We start from the raw sequence: 20,072 nt of genomic DNA, 5'->3' as shown, positions 1-20,072 counted from the left end.
ACAAATTAATTTTTGCATACTAGTTTTAAAGTGGTGAAGGTGTTATTACGAGTTCCAGGCGATCTGACCAATAGGATCGGATTCAGACTGGATCAATTCAGATCGGACCGTTTTCAGATCAAGTTATATTCAGACTGGAATCGGACCAGACCATTTCGGATCGGATCGAAATTCAAATTATGTTTTGGATCATCATCGGTTTGGTACGCTTTTCGGATCGGACGGTTGTGGATCGTATTGTGGATTGATTCACCTTTATTATGTATGGAGTTGTTACTCCTTTGGTCTCATGGTTTCTTTTACTATGAGCTTTTGTTATGTATAGATGAAACTGCCACTCTTCGTGCTTTCTAAAGATATACATAACTAATTTTCATAGTCAAAACTTGTGCCAAAGAGTACTTGTGATAATCGTTTTTTTTAAAAAAACAGGTCAATTTCGGATACATCGAATCAAAGCCTAATGAAGCCAATAATTTCTTATTGGTTTGATGTCGGGTTACCTTTGGATCGGATTGATCATTTCGGATCGGGCAAGATCATATCGGATCATTCAGATTTTGGATGAGTTTCGGATCAAATCATTTCGGGTTCGGACCGTCTGGTTCAGACCCCAGATCGGATCACGAATCGGATATTTCGGACCGAATTTTCGGATCAGGACCAACTTTGCTAGGTCTAGTTTTGTGTAGTAAAAAAAAAGTCATAAAGTAATTACTTTCTCCGTTTTTTTGTTTTACTTGCAACACTTTTTTAAAAGAAAAATAATTAATTACTTGCAACACTTTCTATTTTTACTTTTCCTTTTTCTCTCTCTCTTCAATTACACAAGCCCAAATTTTGCATTGGAATTGATGAAAAAAAAAATGTTACAATAAGAAAACGGAGGAAGTACAAATATTTAGGGGAAGGGGGAAAGTTGAATTTTTGAAATGAACAAAAAGAAAGGATTATAGACTCCTCATAATTAATTACTAGTTTTTATATGCACGCAATGCGTGCGAAAATACGATGTAGAAAAATTAAATTAATTGTTAACTATATCGAATAAATTAGGGATACTTGAATTGTTGATGGTTTTCTTTTTGTAATGTCTTTTTTATTTTTAAAATTAAGTAGGTAGTTTCTTTTTTTTTTATTTTTTAATTAAAATAAGTAGCTAGTTTTTTCATTAAAGGAAGTAGTTATAATAGAGATGTTATGAGGGTAAAATGGGGTTTCTAATATTTTGGTGTCCTACCCCTCTTCCCATATAGAATAGAGATCCTTGTCTTTATTCTCCGCATCAAAGAGGTTTTCCGTATAAAAATTGCTTGCATTGTTTATTTGAAATCTTACTGTTGCTCTTGTTAATGATTTGTAGTTGTGTTGATGTAATTGATTTTTTAATGATCTAGCGTGGATGTTATTATCATCAACACCTCAGGTTCATTATCAATGACATAGTAAAGCTTCATCAACGCTAACAAAAAAAAGTGTTTATCTTATAAGAGACCATTTACTTTTAAATTAAAATTAAATAATGGTAAGCTCAATATTAAAAAGAGAATTAGTCCAATAGTGACTAGGTTAATTTATTTCACTGACTAGTTTAATCCATTTAGTTACTAGATAGGTATACTTTTATAATAAAATTAGACCGTCTCTATTAATAATTTAGCAAAAAAAAAGCTCTTGATTGAGTTAAAGTAAACAATATGGCCATAAACTTTTGTTCATTGTAAAATCGTCAAACTCTTTGGCTTTGGTGGTTCGCAATATGGGACGTGCAGTGGGTTATGCCCTCATCTTTGAAGGATTTATTCCTACAATGGCAGTATAATTCTTCAAATGATCTTTTTAAGAAGATATGGAGGGCTATTTTTTTCATCATTTTATGGACATTGTGGAAGGAGAGAAACAGCTGAATGTTCAAAGACATGACAAGTACTAGCGAGCAGCTCCAAGATCTTGTACTTACCCGGCTGTGTTGGTGGATTAAAGGGTGGCAAGACCCTTTTCCATACTCATGTAATGAAGTTCTTCGAAATCCAAAATGCCTAAAGTGGAGAATAAAACCATCTCATATTACTTGTGCACAATGAACTATCAAAAGCGACACTTGGAGCCCTCCATCAAACTCCTCTTTAAAGTGGAATATAGATGCTTCCCTTGATCCAATTCGCAATTGTAGCGCCATTGGAGGAGTACTTCGAAACACTATTGGTTCTTCATGTGTTTATTCTCATGCCCCATCCCTCCGCTGGAAATTAATTTAGCGGAAGTATACGCCATTTTCAGGGTGGTGCAGATCTCAATCTCCTCTACTCAGATAAACCCTTATCCTATCGTTTTTTAGTCAGACTTTATAAACGCAGTACGGTGGTGCAATGAGAGCACTGGCAGACCGTGGAGTCTGAATTTCATGCTGAATTTCATACGGAATGCCATCAAATCTCAACTCAACGCTCAGATTATCCACAAAGGAAGGGCCTCTAATGTGGTGGCGGACTCATTGGCAAAGCAAGGACTTAACCGGGAGAATGATTTTATAGCTTGGCTCTAGATTATTCAACGTCTACTTTGTTGTACTAATATTGGCTCATGATGTTTTTACTTCTTCTAAAAAAAGAAAAAAGACAGTTGATGTACATGCTTAGGCTGCTTCTTAATGAGTCAACAAAATACAACCAATTTATAAAAAAAATAAAATATGGCCATAAACTTTATTTAAATTGAGAGAGCACAGAAAGCGTTACATTTACAACAAATCAATACTTCCTTGTCGTAAGAAACTGGTAGTAATCATAGGAAACCCCCCTCGGGCCCATAATCATATCAGTATATCACTCCATAAGTTCTACACTACCAAATTGTTGTGCACATCATGTTGGCATACGTAAGCTTGGTTTAAACACCACAAAAGATGATAAATCAAGAACTCAAAATATGGTACATGTAGAAAGATGACACACCACCATAATTAGCTATCACACGTTAACAAATTTACACTAAATTACAATTAGTTCGGGGAGGTGAACTTGTAGGAGGCATAGGAAAGGGTACCAAGACCCCAGCTACGATGAACGAGCTCCCCCTTGGCGTGTTCACCAGCAGCACCCAGGGCTACATGCAATGGGTAAAAATGGTCCGGCATTGGATGAGCCTTTTTTGCATGGGGAGCTTTCTGCAAGTACAGATTCACATCTTCATGCCTGAAAATTGAAGTTCAACCATCACATAAGCATAGGATTTACTACTAATAGAAGGAACGCGTTTAATTGTTATCATACTTCCTCCGTTCCGTTTTAAATGAAACGTTTGCTTTTTCACGCAACCCAACGCGCTTCTTTAGTCATTAATATCTTTAGTTGTGTAAACGTAAAAAATATAAAAAAGTTATAATTTGATAGTATACATCGAGACGAATCTAACAAGATCCCACTTGACTATGTTTTTCTTTATATAATAGCGACAAATTGGAGTTAAAATTGATTAGTGAATAGTGTCATTTCATCCAATGTTTCATTTAAAACAGAACGGAGGTACCTACTAGATATAAATATTAATGTTTGATGGAATCCAATTCCCAAAAAAAAGGGGAAAATGATGATTTATGTAAGCTCGATAAAATAGCTGTTGAAGAGATATAGCAAAATTAATTAATTATGAATTTAATGGGTATTATAACATCGCCTGATTAAAAGCTACTCCCTCCATCCATAAAATCACATTTATATTTTAAATCGTTTCAAAAAATTTCCCTATAATTTTTTTTATAGGTAAGGAGAAAGCGGCCTACGATATGAATGAAGTCAATTAGCTAGTTATGAACTTCTCCCATATACATGTACACTTTGCTAACTCAAATCATCATAGCCAATCCTAATTCACCAATTCAAAAACTTGCAATATGTACCTAAATGTGGAGCATCAAAGTATATATGAAAGAGTCATTACCTTCCACTGATCAAAGCTTCTTCTAGCCATTTATCAAACTCTCCAGCCCATGGAGCAACTTCACCAGAAGCATCCCTATTGAGGATCCTCAAGTTATGAGTCGCGCTTCCGGAACCAATGATGAGAACACCTTCCTCCTTAAGAGGAGCCAATGCTTGGCCCATGTTATAGTGGTATGTAGCATCCTTGTTCATTTGAATTGAAAGTTGACAAACAGGAATATCAGCCTGAGGGTACATCAGCATCAAAGGCACCCAGGCACCATGATCAAGGCCTCGTTTCTTGTCTATGTGCACACGTTTTAATCCGGACTCTTTCAGTAGTTCTTGCACTCGCTTAGCCAATTCTGGAGCTCCAGGAGCAGGGTACTTAAGCTGTGAAGAGAATTCATGGGTGTGTTAAAAGTTGATACTACTTGCATAACGGTATAATGGCAACATTTTGACTTTGGTTTGAAGTTTAACCATACATATTTTTTACTATATATGAAAATTATATCATCATATCAAATGTTTCAAACTATATACCAAAAATGTGTAATTGCAAAACACTGCGGCCTTATTTGGTAAACAGAGGTTTGGGGTAAAATTAGAAGTTTGAACTCATATTAAAGGATTTGACTAGTCAATCCTCTAAATTGAGTGTTTGGTAAAGAGAGGTTTCAATTAACTGATTATGCTCAAGAAGCTCTTTTTGAAAAAGCTAAGGGGAGGAGCTTTTTGACATTAGAGGTTTTTGGGAATAATGAGTGGGTCAACTACATTTATGTCTTAAAGTTGTTGAGAATTATATTAATAAACAGTATATGATACAACAATAAATTATGCATATATTCTTTTTGGTCATTTTACACGATTATGTAACAATTAGATATCAGCTACTTACCGAACACTTTTGTACAAACAACTACTATAATAAGCTATTCAAATCAACTAACTAATACAATCAGCTAGTCAGATTAGCTAATACAATCAGCTAGTCAGATTAGCTAATACAATCAGCTATCAGTTATCAACTATCAACTAATACAAGCTATCAGCTAACAACTACATTCGTTAATTGTCAAACATGGCCGGCCTACCTTTATTTGAATATAATTTTAATGTTTACACTTTGCTTTACATGGCCATCAATGACCACCAAATTTAATATCAAAAAATTACTCCCTTGTGTATTAATATTTAATACAATTGTTTCAATCAGTATCTTTCAAATATATAAACTTTAAGGAATTGTAAAATTTTCAAAGTTACTAGTGTGGTCAAATATATCCATTGATGAATAAATTAAACAAGTCAAAGCATTGAATTTATTAAATAAGAAAATGGATGGAGTATTAAGGTATGTTCGACAATATTTTTCAAGTGATTTATAAAGAGTTGATCAAGTCAAAGACTATATTAAAACAAAAATGGTGCTTAATATATTAGAAATTTAGAGAACACCTTCTATTATCATCTAGGAAAATTTTACCAGCAATTTAAACTTCGCAGTTGAAATGTTGGATAGCATCATTCTATTGCCTAAATGTCACGCACTAAAGTCTCACCTAATAGATGATACTAAAGGTATCTTTGTAAAGTTGTAACTGTATATTTTACGTATATTATACTATATATGAGCCCAAACATCCTCATTATAATCAAATTGTATAATTATTTTTCACATTTAAAAAAAATTGATAAAAAGAATTTCTCTGGGTTGCCTCACACTGGATCCCCACCTAAAGGCCCATTACAAGCCAGACACCCCAAACCCCTCTTCTCCCTTAAATATTTTTAGCTTGTATGAATACGTATCCAAAAAAAAAAAAAAATAACAAGAAGAAAATATCTCACCAAACCCATGAAAGACATAAAAAAAAAAAATGACACTCCACCATTTGTTAATTGTTACCACCTTCTTAGTTCCCACTAAAATTCAGCTCAAAATAGCCGAATAATCATCAATTCATCACTCCAACTTTAAATTTATTTCCCTAAACCAAAGAAATTTCTTTCCACAATACTATTTTAACAACTAACCGCACTGATATAGACAAGTTCAATCTCACATATTGCATCCCTTCCGCGGACTCTACTAACTAAATTAGATGACATCCACGCAAACGACAAATTAAAGATAGAGAAACAAAAACAACATAGTATACATACCTTATACATAGGAGCAGGAAAGCCATAAAAATCATAGATAGTATCACAACGATCAACCGCATTAACCGTAGGTTCATGTGTTTCCCAGTGACCCGAAATAATTAAGATAGCTTTTGGTTTTTGATCATATATTTTCTCTCTCCAACTCTTTAAAAAATGTCTCGCAGGAATCGAATCGTCGATCGCTAGCATCGGCGATCCATGCGATATGTAAAAAGTCTCCATAATTTTTGCACCACTATTATAACTCATTTTTGTTGGTTTGCCAAATTTTGAGATGTTGACAACAAAATAAAACAACACGAAGATTGTTAGAAGAGATGTGAAGAAAATAAGGTGAAGATTTGTGAATTTGGTTGAAGTTTTGAAATTGTTATGAAAGGAATTATTTGGGTTGCGAAACTTGCGTTGTTGCCGCGTCATATTTATAACTATAACAAAGATAAAGTTATAATTGTATATGGACAACTACAGATGGTTGACGTGTGAGCTGACCTATACCAATTACCAAGTTACCAACCCCCTTTGGTTTCTTTGACGCTACACTCTTTTGAACGTAGAATTTTCGGTATTTTTGTAATGGATAAATAATACTCCCTCCGTCCCATAATATAGTGCTTGTTTCTTTTTTAAACGGTCTTTAAGACGTAACTTTGACCTTTAATATCTTCAATTTCGTTTTAATAAAAAATATAAAAAGTTGATATTATGAAACTACACATTGAGACGAATCTAACAAGATCCCACATGAATATGTTTTTTTATATATACAAATGAGAATATTCGGTCAAAGATTTTAAAGTTTGACCCACCAAAAATGAAATAGGCACTATATTATAGGACGGAGGGAGTACTACTTTTTTTCATTGTGACATGATTATTTATATTTTTAGTTTTAATGGCTCATTAGTTTTGAGTAGGTTTTGTGTCAATATGATGGTTTTGGTTCACATTTACATAGCATAATTTTTTAAGTTTGGAAGGTTCACTAGTTTAGGTCCGAGCTTAACTCGGCATGTATTAGGATTCGTTTGGTTATCGTTGGAATTTTCATTTCCTTGAAAATTTTATTTCAAACGACCTCTTATAAAGAATTATATATGTTTTTTGGTTAAAGAATATTTCTATGTAGAAGATTTTGTTTCCTATAATATCTTATTAATGATTTAGACAAGAATTTTTTTAATGAGAGAGTAACATATCAATCTTAACCACTAGGCTAAGACATCTTTGGTAATATAATTAGTATATTGTTATAGATATGAAACTTAATAATGATTTGATCCCTCAATCACTCGTAAGATCGTAAGTGTAATAATCTATTTGTCCAGAAATAGTTACGAATTATCTAGATTTTTTTTCATAGATATTACAAAAGCAAGTTTTAATTCCTATTTTGCATCAAAGTTAATATTATTTCCTTGCATATCGTCCACGTAAGACTGGATGCGAGAATTTTTTTTATATTGTGCTTAAGCAAAAATGTTATTATAATTAGTTGTTCACATTAAAGACGTGCTGATTGTATTAGCGAATTTAGCGGTTATAGGAAACATAAATTGTGGCGCATTATTATACATAACCGCTACTCGGAGAGTCTTTGAAGGAATAACAAGCAGATTGGAGCACAACCATCATTCTCCTTCAACACCTCATGAACCACGTCGAGTGCATCTCCCTCAAGCCAAACATCATCATGCCCACATCTCCGAGCAACCTACAGCCCATAGCAAGCAGCGCAGCAACTTCAGCCAACCTTGTGTCCTAGCCAAAGTCCATCCTTTTCACAACAACCAACACAATTCTCCCATCAGCATCCCATATCACAACCCCCATTCCTATATACACCCTCCACCATATGGACATCAACATTTATCTTCAGCGTACCCAGGGGTGGTTCCTTTCGTTGTGTGCTAAATAAACTTGGCCTAGTGCGAATGAAAGAAGGTAATACCTATTGTTTGTAAGCATCAAAATCAGCCACAATTTGAAGAAAACTTACAACCATGACGTGAACTTTCAATATTTCATGAGCATATACAAAATGGTTTCGACAAAACCAAATCACCCACGCAATTGTCATGATTTCTCTCACCTATCTTTTCCCATCTTGCTAGTTCACTTAATCAGCTTTGCCGCCACTGAACCCACATGACCATCTTCTACCAAAGCAGCATGCTTGCTTTCCTCCCACACACTCTTGATTAGTTCACATTCAAAGAGGACGTGGTTATTGATTCTACTTCCACCCTACAACATGACATGAATGATAAATCATAGACTGAACGACCGAATAGGAAAAATTGGGTGCTATCATATAGCTTTGTTTTGGCTAAGTTCACGAGTTAGAGATAAGCGGACTCGAACCGCTGACATCCGCCACAGGGTAAACCACATCTCTCAGGCCCCCGACTGACTGATTCTACCATAGAGGCCAACAATAGACAATAACTACCCCCGAACACAGCTTACAACTTTCATCGTACTGTGCTCTCCAAATCATCTTAGGCTATACGTCTCCTAAATAAACTCTCTTTTACATCCATGGTTTCCTTGCCAACTTGTCACACAAAATGAGCTAGCAGCTTAGGATGCCCATCAAAATCCCACACCAACCACCAGAACTTCGAATGATTATGCACTTCTGCACCAACTAATATAATCTAATCATTTAACCAACCTTAATAGTGTATATACTTCAACAACTTCCTTAATGACATAGCAAAAGGGGGAAAAAAAGTGAAAACAACTTAATCAGTTACCAACCGTAATAGTGTATATATATACTTCAATGACTTCCTTAATGAGATAGCAAAAAGGTGAAAACAACTTGTTTTTCCCACAGCATTTATATCTCCTCCAACTCATTTTCAAATCCACTTTTCAATGTTCTCTTTAAGACTTTAACTATGATCAAAAGTGGCTAGCAGGGGTAGTGAGAACAAGTGAGGGAAAATGGGTGAGCGGCTTTACAAAAACCACATTCGCACGTGATGCGTTGGGGGCCGAACTGCAAGGTATTCATGAGGGGTTAGCATTTGCCCTCCACCATGGCTTTAGGAAATTGGTACTTTTCTCCGATTGTAAAACGGCCACACAACTCCGTGACCAACATATAACCCAAACTAATATATATTCTGATGTACTATGTAAATGCAGGGAGTTACGCATGAAGTTTGAGGAAATCAAGATCCTACATTGTAAGCGACAAGACAACAAGATTGCGGACACGATGGCAAAATATTGTATGACACATGAAGACCCGCAAATTTGTAATAGAGTAGCTAGAATTTTCCAACATGTTCCTAGCTATTGCGTAGAGACTTATCTAGAGGAATGTATTAGTAATGACTACATGGTTTGCTCCCAAGAGCTGTATGATACTACTATTTAAACTTTAATGCATCCTTTTTCAACAAAAACAAAGAAAGTTATCAAAACCTAATTCCATATAGTTTTGTTTTTCAGTTATTTCCAACCAGCTGAAATCCACTGATATCGATAAATGTTGACATAAGCAAATATGTTCACATATAACCATGATTCTTTCTGAATTTTGATGATTTTGGAATAGGTGGTTGCTCGACTGGAACGCTCATATAAATAAAGAAAGTAAGAATTTATCAAAATTACAAGTACATTATGAAAATACAAAGACGATGAAATTTGATTGAAAGAGACAAAGTTGAGAAATGTCTTTAGAGAGTTAGACAATACTCCATCAAAGAAGGATCATAGGAATAAATAAATAAATAAATCACAGACAATTTCACAGAAGATCATAAAGTTGATCAGAATCACATAATCAACTTAATTGGTCTTATGTACATATGATACATAAAATAAAATTTGAGCAACAAAATGTATTGAACTCTCAAAGAAATGCAATAAGACCAAGTATTATAAACATCTAGAAATGATCACAATGCATGCATGTATTACAGAACAATCAATGAGACTTTCTGTTTAGTAAGATAGCAAGAAATTATCAAATATCAAGGGACATCTTGAACCCATAAACAGAGTTTCAGAATCACACCTGATTAATTTCATCAGTCAATCAATATCCGAATGGTTAACCCATAGTTTCTGCAAGAATTCACAAAGGCTTGATAATGTAATAATTAGCATAACTACATAAGTTCAGATATAACTATATAAGTGTATATATATATATATATAGTATATTATATATATTATATATATATAAGTATATATATATATATATAATATATATATTATATAAGTATATATATATATATATATATATAGACTCGATCTGATTAATTCATTCTTGAAGAGAATATAATTGAGCTGAAGAGATGATACAAACTAAACAAGTATTACAATGTTGAAATTAGGTGGAAGTGAACTTGTAGGAGCCATACGACATGATACCACCATCCCAACTGTTGTGAATAAGTTCTGCCTTCGAATTTTCACCAGCGGCACCCATGGCTACATGCAGTGGATAAAAGTGCTCAGGCCAAGGATGAGCCAATTTCCAGTTTGGTGCTTTAGTTTCATATTTGTTCACTTCTTCATAGCTGAAAACCAGAGAGTAGATAATAGTCAAAAATACAAAGATCAATGTTTTAACAGCTAGCTACTGTTGTCTTAATCAACAGTATGAAAAACATAGAATGTAGTCAGGCGGTAAGGCCCTAGCTGCCTCAAACCACCAAAATGCTTAACAAGCCAAGATCAAGAATAATTTTAGTAGATATATAAGGTAAATTTAGCAAACATAAGTAAAGTTTAGCAGAAGTAAATTAGTTCAGCAGATACAACTCAGATGAGCGCTCTAGTCATGCAATTTGAATCTAGGATTATATTTTAATATTAAGTTAATATCCAAACAATGACTTATCGACCATTTCCTCTCCCTCGCCTTCCTGTTTCTCCAATTCTTTCGATCCGAAAAAAGCTTTGTAGTTCCAAGCGAGACAAGAAGCAATATCATGATCGAGAAGCCAAAAAGGCCATAGCAATAACCATACATTTGAAGTTTGAATTTTTGTTCATTCTAGTTTTTAGCTGAAAAGAAAAGAAATTACCTTCCATTTGTCAGAGCTGTTTCAAGCCAGCGATCAAAAGCTGCAGCCCACGGAGCAACTCCATCAGAACAAGGAGGGGTACCATTCGAAGGGTGTGTTGCACTTCCGGAACCAATGATGAGGACACCTTCATCCTTTAGAGGAGCCAACGCTTGTCCCAACTTATAGTGGTGTGTTCCATCCAAATGCGATTGGACAGAGAGCTGACAAACAGGGATGTCAGCTTCAGGATACATCAGCATTAGAGGCACCCATGCACCGTGATCAAGCCCTCGTTTCTTGTCAGTGTTCACAGATTTGAAGCCAGATCCTGCGAGAAGATCTTGTATCCTGTTTGCCAGTTCTGGAGATCCAGGAGCCGAGTACTTAAACTGGTAAACAAGTGAAAGAGCTACATTAATAAATTTCAGTTATAATACAACAAAACAACTTCCACCCCAAACTGCAGTACAACATGTTTGATTTACTCCTACGTTTAATTTAATACATTTCAAGTGCCAAATTCATCTAATAATGTGAGATTTCGAACTCCCTAACACATAATGGTGAGATTTCTTCTGATATTAATTGTTATAGGACTAAAATCTTGTATAGTGTTACAATATTATTAGGTTTCCTTATCTAATTAGGACTAATATCTTGTATGCTTCACTATAAATTAAATAGGATCAATGGTAAACACTCCAATTTATGGAGTTTCCACAATATCTAACACTATCTAAGAATTATAATCAAACAATCTATACTTAACAAGAGCATTTATAAAAAAACGTTCTTACATTTTTCAGATGCGCTCTCTTCACCTTACAAAGTTTATACTATAAGTTTTACGGCTAATAAGGTCCAGCAACTTCAGCCCAAATAAGTTTAGGCAAAGAGATTACAACTACCATTTTTGGATAAAAACACATCTAGGCATGATATTGACCATTGACTCAAATGATCCAATCTTAGAAATTTGTCATAAGTAACACATCAAATAATTCCATACACAACATGTATCACTACTTTTATGCAAACAAATTCTACCTTACATATGCCTAAACTAACACCCTCAATCATGTAAAAATTAAAACTTCACTATCTTCATACATCCAGAAAAATTCATACAACATAAACCCTTTTCACTATTTCACTTTAATAATTATGCAAAAACTTGGTAACAAAAAATACTTCCTCCGTAACATAAAAAACGCAACAATTAAATATTTTATATCTCACAAATAATAATATCCAATTATTGTATTCTTTCTGTTACGGAGAAAGTATAAAGAAATCAAATAAAAAAATCACAACTCAAAAAAAAAAAAAAAAAGATGGGAGGAGAGAGAAAGACCTGGTACAAACGAGCAGGAAAACCTCTGAAATCATAGATGGTATCATTGATGTCCACAACATTAACAGAAGGTTGATCAGTTTCCCAGTGAGCAGAAATGACGAGAATAGCCTTGGGTTTTTTAGAGAATATTTTCTCTCTCCAACTTTCAAGGAATTTTTTAGAAGGCTTTGAATCATCAATTGCCATCATTGGAGTTCCATGAGAAATAAAGAAGGTTTCTTTGATGTTATCTTCACTACCCATTTTCAGATTTGAGCTAATTAGGAATTTGAGTAATGTTCTTCTGTTGATTTCTGGGGTTGAGATTGAAGAAACTTGAAGTGATGATTTTAGTTGCAAGTTTTGGCACGAAAGTATCATATTAAGTATATTAGCTACTTTTATTGATAGCTTGGATTATTAGTCGTATCAATCATAAATTATAAAGATCTCATTGAAACTGACCAATCAGATCGTCCTGATTTAATACAGTAGCGTGAAACACGATTACACAATAGTATATTGGAGAAGATTTGGACAAGAGAGATAATGGAAACTTCGTGAAAGTTTGACCAATTATTTGCCACGTGGCTGCCGACTTAAGAAACAAGGATAAACCTAAAGCTGCTATGAACTTATGGCGTTATGGGCTATGGCTGTATGGGTCACTGTTAAAATAAGAAGGGTATTTTTGTAATTTTACTTTATTTTATGTGCACTTGGTAAAAACATCACAATTCACATGAATTAAGTGCTTGTTCAGTATAATTAGTGAAAAATGACATGAAAAATTCTGATTACTCAGAAAGGATAGAACAAATAGATAACTCAATTAATCAATTTAGTGAAAAGCTGACTTTCCTGTATTTATGACAATATAAGAGTAAGAAGACAGTTAGACAGATGAAGAATAGGCAAGAATCAACCTCTTCCAGGCGAAGTTTTGGTAGATCGCTGAATCCGAAAAGCAGCTTCTAAGTGAGATGATCTCGGCTTGTCCAAACAAACAACTTTAGAGTTTTTAAATTACTATGAAATTCCACTCAAAAAAATTAACAAGAAACTTTACCGTCCATGTTTTCTCATGTCAACCAACCAAACACTTTGTAGTAGTAATGGATACCTTTTTTTTGTTTCCGATAGGTTGTACAGAACATTTAATAGCCCTTGAAATCTAACATGAAGCATAACATGTTGCTCTTGTGACTTGTGAGACCAACTTTAATTCAATAGTCTTAACATAAGCATTTTTCCAATATCAGCACGAACCTCACTCCTTAAACCAAAACACTCACAACTAGCTGTTCAACCAAATGGGCAGGTACAACAGCATAGGAGTAGTACTCAGAATAAGTTTAACAAGATAAGGGGATCATCAGATGCATAGAATAAGAGACTGCCGCAAGTTCTTAGCAAAAAAAATGAAATCTGAAAGTGATACATATCAGGATCAGTTTAATGTCTCAATCACAAACAAATTCAGCAGAAAATGCATTTTTTTGGCTTTGCCTTGCTTAGTGAACTTGTTAAGATAAAAAACAAATGTAACAAATAATTCAGCAAAACTGCTTCTCCAACTCATGCCAGCTCAGATCAAATGATAATGCCATTCATGATTCATCACAAAGCTACGTACCAAATCATGATTTCAACTTCTTCCTCGCATGCGGCCTTAGCGCCTTAGCACCCGCCTCAGCGTAAGTTCTCAGCTTTTGTAAGATCCTTCTTTCACTGACACGAAGGACCAATGAATGGTACAACTTTCTTTCGGTAGTACAATCACAGTTACTTAGGTTCTCGATTTCATGTTCCAACAAGCTTGTGCCATACAGGCGCTCTCTTATATCAGCAAGTGATATTAGAGCCTTACAGACACCCTTAGTCAATAACATATCACTAGTCATTTCAGAAATTTCTCCCTCTAGAACTTTGCCTTTCTTTGACATAATAGTTAAAGCAGACTCGGTGGAATTTCCTTTAAAGGCTAAGGTGAGATCCAACTTAGTATATGCTTCTTCAGACAATAAGATTATGTAAAGCAAGGACAATAGCTCAAGTTGGGGTTCACCGTTATATGAAACTTCAAAGTATTCTGAATTTTCGCTTTCACAACCTGAGTAGCCGAGCTTTCTCCATAAAGATAGTCTTGCTCTACTGTGACGATTAGAAAAGAGAGATGAACTCCACGGGAGTACCAATTCTATATCAATATTGACAATGTCATAAGGATTGTCTAGTTCCGTAAATCCGTATCTATGGAGCAATGCTGCATTTCCCATAGACCCATATGTGTTAAAGACCTGAAATAGATAAGAAATGTCAGAACTCAGAAGAGAGGAAGCCCGTGTTTGCATATATGATGCCCAGAATGCCATCTCAAATTTATAACAATTAAAACAAGGCATTGTGGAACAGAGTCACAGATCACTATGGAAAAATGAAGTAATTACCACAATTTCAACTTTAAGTGAGAGGGAAGATGGGAGAGGGGAGTGTTACCTAATTCATGATATAACAAAATGGGTACGTAAAGATCCAAAAGTATACCACTTGCACGTATTTGCCTTTTTCGGATTAGTTAGCAAATCAGGTAACACTAAGAAAGGGGCAATAATAGGAAGCCCAAATGACAATGCGTCATCTTCGGAATGATGATGATAAATAAAAAACATATAGAGAGTAGATAAAGCCTAACAAGAGATACCTCAGCACCGGCATTGACATCTTTCACAAGAATCATTTCCAAGACAAGGGGATTGTCAGGTATGTCTTCAGACTCCAAGTTAGGACCATCTAAGGAGCTCGGAACAAGTGAAGCACCCGATGAACCATTATCTTCACACTGAGATGTCTCTGATTGAAATTCCTCATTTTTGTCATTCTCATCATCAGTCACGCTGTCAGCACTGTCATCGGAATCATCAGGAGATGGTGCAGAGGTAAAGTGCACATCCTCAGCTCCGGTCTTGTGATTAAAACTGAAGAAAAGAAGAAAATTTCTATTAACCTTTTAAAGTCAGAAAGCAGTACGCAAAGAATTAGAGCATCTAGAGATTTTATTCATTTTAAAGCATTTGATTAGCAATCACCAAATCATCATGGATTTTGCAATGAAAGAAAGCTCTCAGTTGTAGCAGTGTAATCTAAATACTTCCATTGGGTGAGAACTAAGAAGGAAGTATTTAACTTACAGATCCGCCAAAGGAACCATTCCGGAGCCATGGTAGTCATCAATTTGAAAGGATCGAGATGCTATAAGGCTTTTTGCAGCAAAGTAATCCTCAACACCGAAAAATTTTGGATCAAGTGCAAATTCAGCTGAATGAATTAGAGGTAGAATGCACTCTTTCCAGTCCTCATAGATGAGAGCTTTGTCTTCTTTGATCGTCTGCCTACAAGTGTACAAAAATCATGAAAATTGGAAAAACACTAAAACATCATCTCCTAGCTACACTGTTTACGAGAGATTGAAAGGAGAAATCTCAAAACTCCAGCATGCAAAACCTATGATATCAAAACAAGTTCACCTTAGCTACACTCACATAAAACTTAAAGTAGAATTTGATAAGCAGGGTCCGGGGATTGTAAGCAAAACTGTAATGTCATAGATCAAGAACTATACTACTGGAACTTTCCACTAGAAGCTCAGGCTACACTTTGATTGCTGAACAATGAGTTCAGATAGACGGTAACTCGCACTAACTTACGCAATTCCAACTTTAAGTAAAACAATTTTTGATGAGCTCTTTCAAGAATCTGATAAATGCAAATCCTTGGGCATAAAAATAGATACATCTTTTTGGAATTCATAGGTAAACGAGAGCAAACACAACCTAGATCCAAGCTCCAAACCAAGGTTTCTTCAAACCGAATATTAACTAGTGCCAACTTAGCCAACTGAAAACAAATACTAATCAAGTTCTCTATCTACCAAGGAATGGAAGAAGAAGATAGAACTCTAAATACCCAAAGTGGTGTATCATATTAAAAGTTAAAACAAGAGAGATACTACCACAAGTTCTTGAAAGGTCATCCTAGCTGTTAATCATCACTATAAGCACAGTTCCTAATTGCCCTTGTTTACACCATGTCAATACTTACTGCTGTTAAACATGATCACACTTCATGTATACATACACAATATCACCACAATTTCTTGAAGTTCACAAATTTCAAATGAAAACAAAATCACGAATAGATAAGCCAACTCAAGATTAATACCAAATTCCACAAAAACAGAAAAACAATTTCCATCAATCCAAGCATGAATCAAACATATGTTAGATATGCAAATTTCACACTGTGAGCATGGTACATCCAACAATATAATCTTGTTTAGCAACTATTAGCACAATGAGAATCAAAATGAATGAAAGAAAAGCCTTGGGTGTACCGCGCACATGGTATAATCGCGTGTACAGCGAATACACGACTATATAAAGAGGTCATGAAACCGCACCTTATGTAGCTCAGTACCACAAAGAAGGCGATCAACATCATCCAAACTCCAAACAAAAGGCAAAGGCTCAAATTTAGGCAACAGGTCAAGGTAACCACACCAAGGAGACTTCAAACCTAAACTTCTCTCGTACATAACCGCAACAGAAAGTCCTAACAATCCATCAAAATCAGCAGCTTCAATCATTGACGAAGCTGCGGAGGTTCGAATCGTCAAGCAAGCAATTTTAGGGATTGTAGCAATTAGGTCTCCTTCTTTTAAGTCGCATTTTGACTTGACGCAGATTCCGGAGTTTTGTGTTTCCAGAAATTCTAGGGCGTCGCTGAATTTAATGCCGTTTGAGGACATCCATCGTTTGAAAGCACGAAGACGCCTGTTGAGAGGAGAGAGAAAGAGTAGTGAGTGGAAGAGAGGAATGAGGAGGAGAATGGAGAAAAAATGAGGAGAGAGAATGTGTACCTGGAACTGGAAGCCATTGTTGGTGGAAGTCGTCGTCGTCGAGAGGGATGTTGAGAGGGTTTCGTTGCGACAGGATTTTGAGAGGGTTTTAGACGTTGGAAGCTAAATGGCATCTTTGGAGCGGTTGATTGTTGAAGGTGAAAAGCTAGCTTGAAGACTGACCACGGCTCTGTTTTTTTAGACTGAACTAGTTATTAGGCCCGGGCTACGCCCCAGGTACGGAAAATTTTCATTTATTAAAGTTATAATTTAAGATGATAACACTAAATATTATTTGGTCTAGTGGTTAAGACTTTAGTGTATGTTCTTGAGGTTTCGGGATCAAACCTTACACTATGCAATTTCTAATTTTTTTTTTATTGTTGTCCATTACATGGAGTAAAACTTCCTTAGGGAGAGCGTCACGTGGCACCGTTTCTGGCTTAGGCATGCCTTTTAATATATTAGTATAGATTAAACTAAATTAAATGGAACTGATTTGTTTGAATTAAATTTAACTTGTTTTGTCAGAGAAAACCAATTGAACTGAATCTTCTTGACTAAATATTCATTAATTCAATTCAAAAGAACATAGCCTACCTAAATCTCTTGAGTCTCGGTGAACAGCTGAGATTTGGACTGTTTAAATTATGAGGTTTGGAAATAGCATAATGAATTTCACTTCGGGATTGATTAACTTGTTCATGTTCATTTATCAAGTTTTTATTGAATCTTACTTTTTATTGGTAAATTTTGACAGGATATTTATACATGGGATCTCTACATTAAAAGGCAATATGATTGTCGTTGTCGCAGTATCAAGGACCCTTGGTTCTAATGGTATGGTTTTCTATCTCCCACATAGGAGATCAAGGTTTAAAACTTAGTGGAAGCAAAAATTTTAATATTGTTGGGGAGGGAAAAGAGGGGGAGGGGGGGCTTGTTGGGCCTATGGGTGGTTTTGGTTTACACAAATTAAAACTCAACCCAAACCGCGAAATAACGGTTTGAGTTGCAGTTTGGTGCGGTCCAGCCCACACTTTGAACAGCCTTAATTCTGTCCAACTCCAATGGGCAATAAGGTATAGTTGTTTGTCCACTGTTCCACACTATTACCTAAATTTTAGCAGTTCATAGTCCATCAAGATTTATTTGTCTTTTCTTCTATTCCTTACTTGCCTAATCTATTTGGCTCTTAAAGCCGGTTGTTTTATATTTTCTATAGATCTTGGCTCAAACCCATATTAGAGTGGGATAAAGTAATATAAAACTAAGGCTTTATTTGACAATTATCGTTAGTTGTTAATTGTTAGTTGATTGTATTAGTTGACTAGTTAATTGTATTAGATATTTTATCTAAAGGTGTTTGGTAAATAGCCGATATATGATTGCTATATAATTGTGTAAAATGACCATTTTTTATGCAAAAAAGGGAATAAATATGACGCTTACAGACAAAAAGGCTGGGGAACTAGGCGAGGGATAGGCACACTAAAAATGTCTTCATGAAGAAGGGGAGCTATGAACTATGAACATTTGAACCCACAACCTCAAGTATGAAAGAAAGAGATACAACCATCACTCCACTATACTATTATTGCTCATTTAATCAAAATTAATGATGATGTATGAAAAGAGAACTTTTGAAATCCATATAATGAATGACATGACTTTTTAAATGAGTATGAGATGACTTATTTAACTACTACTAAATTGTAGCACTAGAGAAACCCCGAGGCGTCGCCCGGGCCTAAACACTAGTTAAGAATATGAAATCTCAACCATGATAATTTTGATTTTGAGGTCCTTCCAAGCATGCTTTGTTGTCCATTTGTAATATGAGCTTCTGAATGTCTATGTTGGATGCCATTTTTAAGACCATCCCAGTCGCCAAAAGCTCCGCCCTATAAGATGTGCAAATACTAAACTTTGCTGCAAAATCCCTGGAGGAACTCCCTTATGATAATATGGACATGTCCATAATTCATTATTGTACCTTTATTATTTCCATTAATGTATTTTTTCAACAGCTTTAGGACATAGATGGATAAATGTAATTGACCCACTCATTTTCAAATCTCTAATATCAAAAAGCTCATCCTCAGCTGTTTGAAAAAGAATATTTTGGCCCCAATCAATTAATTGAAACTTATTTTACCAACCACTCAAATTAGAGAATTCGATGACTAGTCAATATGCGTTAAAACCTCTAATTCTTTCCCAAACCTCAACTTATCAAACAAGGCCTTAGCTTACTGTGATGAGAAGTTGATAACTAATGGGGGCTAAGGGACCTCAACATGCAAATACTCATTCCCACCTCCATGTGTATCTTGTCCCGAAAAAAGTTAGTAATAATAAAAAGATAAGTTACTATTAAAGCTATCTTTATCGGTTACTATTATTAGTTTACCAACTTTCTTCATTTGGGTTGTCTCTTATTAATTTACCTATTTTTCTTCAATCTGTTTTCAAGTGGAACCACTAATTTTATATTATCATATTCTACATAAAACATCATATTTCTTTTTATCACCATCTTTCTATTTCTTGGCTCACAATAAATTAATATTTTATCTTTTTTTTTTATAACTCACATAACAATTTACTCCAAAACTCTGAACCTAAGCAAGTGTCGAAAATCTAAAGTCTAAACTAGTAAGAGGGAGAAAATCTATCTTAATTCCATAATCAAACTTATGTTTAAC

The 20,072-nt window shown here is 34.9% G+C and overlaps 3 protein-coding genes and 1 long non-coding RNA gene across 4 annotated transcripts; all 4 read right to left on the bottom strand.

Annotated features, from left to right (window-relative positions):
• Positions 1-2,691: 2,691 nt before the first annotated feature.
• On the bottom strand, positions 2,692-6,530 carry LOC104890492 (4,5-DOPA dioxygenase extradiol). The gene is made up of 3 exons (XM_010676002.4): positions 6,093-6,530; positions 3,940-4,313; positions 2,692-3,194 (listed from the first exon to the last, which is right to left on the bottom strand). The coding sequence occupies exons 1-3, from the start codon at positions 6,513-6,515 to the stop codon at positions 3,002-3,004; spliced, it is 990 nt and encodes a 329-aa protein (XP_010674304.4). The 5' UTR covers positions 6,516-6,530; the 3' UTR covers positions 2,692-3,001.
• Positions 6,531-7,599: 1,069 nt separating this feature from the next.
• LOC130591301 (uncharacterized) lies at positions 7,600-10,274 on the bottom strand. Its single transcript, XR_008969124.1, has 2 exons — positions 10,132-10,274; positions 7,600-8,342 (listed from the first exon to the last, which is right to left on the bottom strand). It is a non-coding gene; the product is annotated as an uncharacterized LOC130591301 (long non-coding RNA).
• Positions 10,275-10,417: 143 nt separating this feature from the next.
• Positions 10,418-12,972, bottom strand: LOC104890494 (4,5-DOPA dioxygenase extradiol). The gene is made up of 3 exons (XM_010676003.4): positions 12,486-12,972; positions 11,150-11,520; positions 10,418-10,639 (listed from the first exon to the last, which is right to left on the bottom strand). The coding sequence occupies exons 1-3, from the start codon at positions 12,846-12,848 to the stop codon at positions 10,450-10,452; spliced, it is 924 nt and encodes a 307-aa protein (XP_010674305.1). The 5' UTR covers positions 12,849-12,972; the 3' UTR covers positions 10,418-10,449.
• A 559-nt stretch (positions 12,973-13,531) lies between these two features.
• LOC104890495 (ribosomal lysine N-methyltransferase 3) lies at positions 13,532-17,538 on the bottom strand. The gene is made up of 5 exons (XM_010676004.4): positions 17,386-17,538; positions 16,927-17,299; positions 15,659-15,855; positions 15,172-15,445; positions 13,532-14,767 (listed from the first exon to the last, which is right to left on the bottom strand). The coding sequence occupies exons 1-5, from the start codon at positions 17,496-17,498 to the stop codon at positions 14,108-14,110; spliced, it is 1,617 nt and encodes a 538-aa protein (XP_010674306.2). The 5' UTR covers positions 17,499-17,538; the 3' UTR covers positions 13,532-14,107.
• Positions 17,539-20,072: the final 2,534 nt, after the last annotated feature.

Source organism: Beta vulgaris, chromosome 4 (genome assembly GCF_026745355.1).
Source record: "Beta vulgaris subsp. vulgaris cultivar EL10 chromosome 4, EL10.2, whole genome shotgun sequence".
Lineage (NCBI taxonomy): Eukaryota > Viridiplantae > Streptophyta > Magnoliopsida > Caryophyllales > Amaranthaceae > Beta > Beta vulgaris.
The sequence above is the reverse complement of the archived record's forward strand: the minus strand, read 5'-3'. Positions and strand labels throughout refer to the sequence as shown.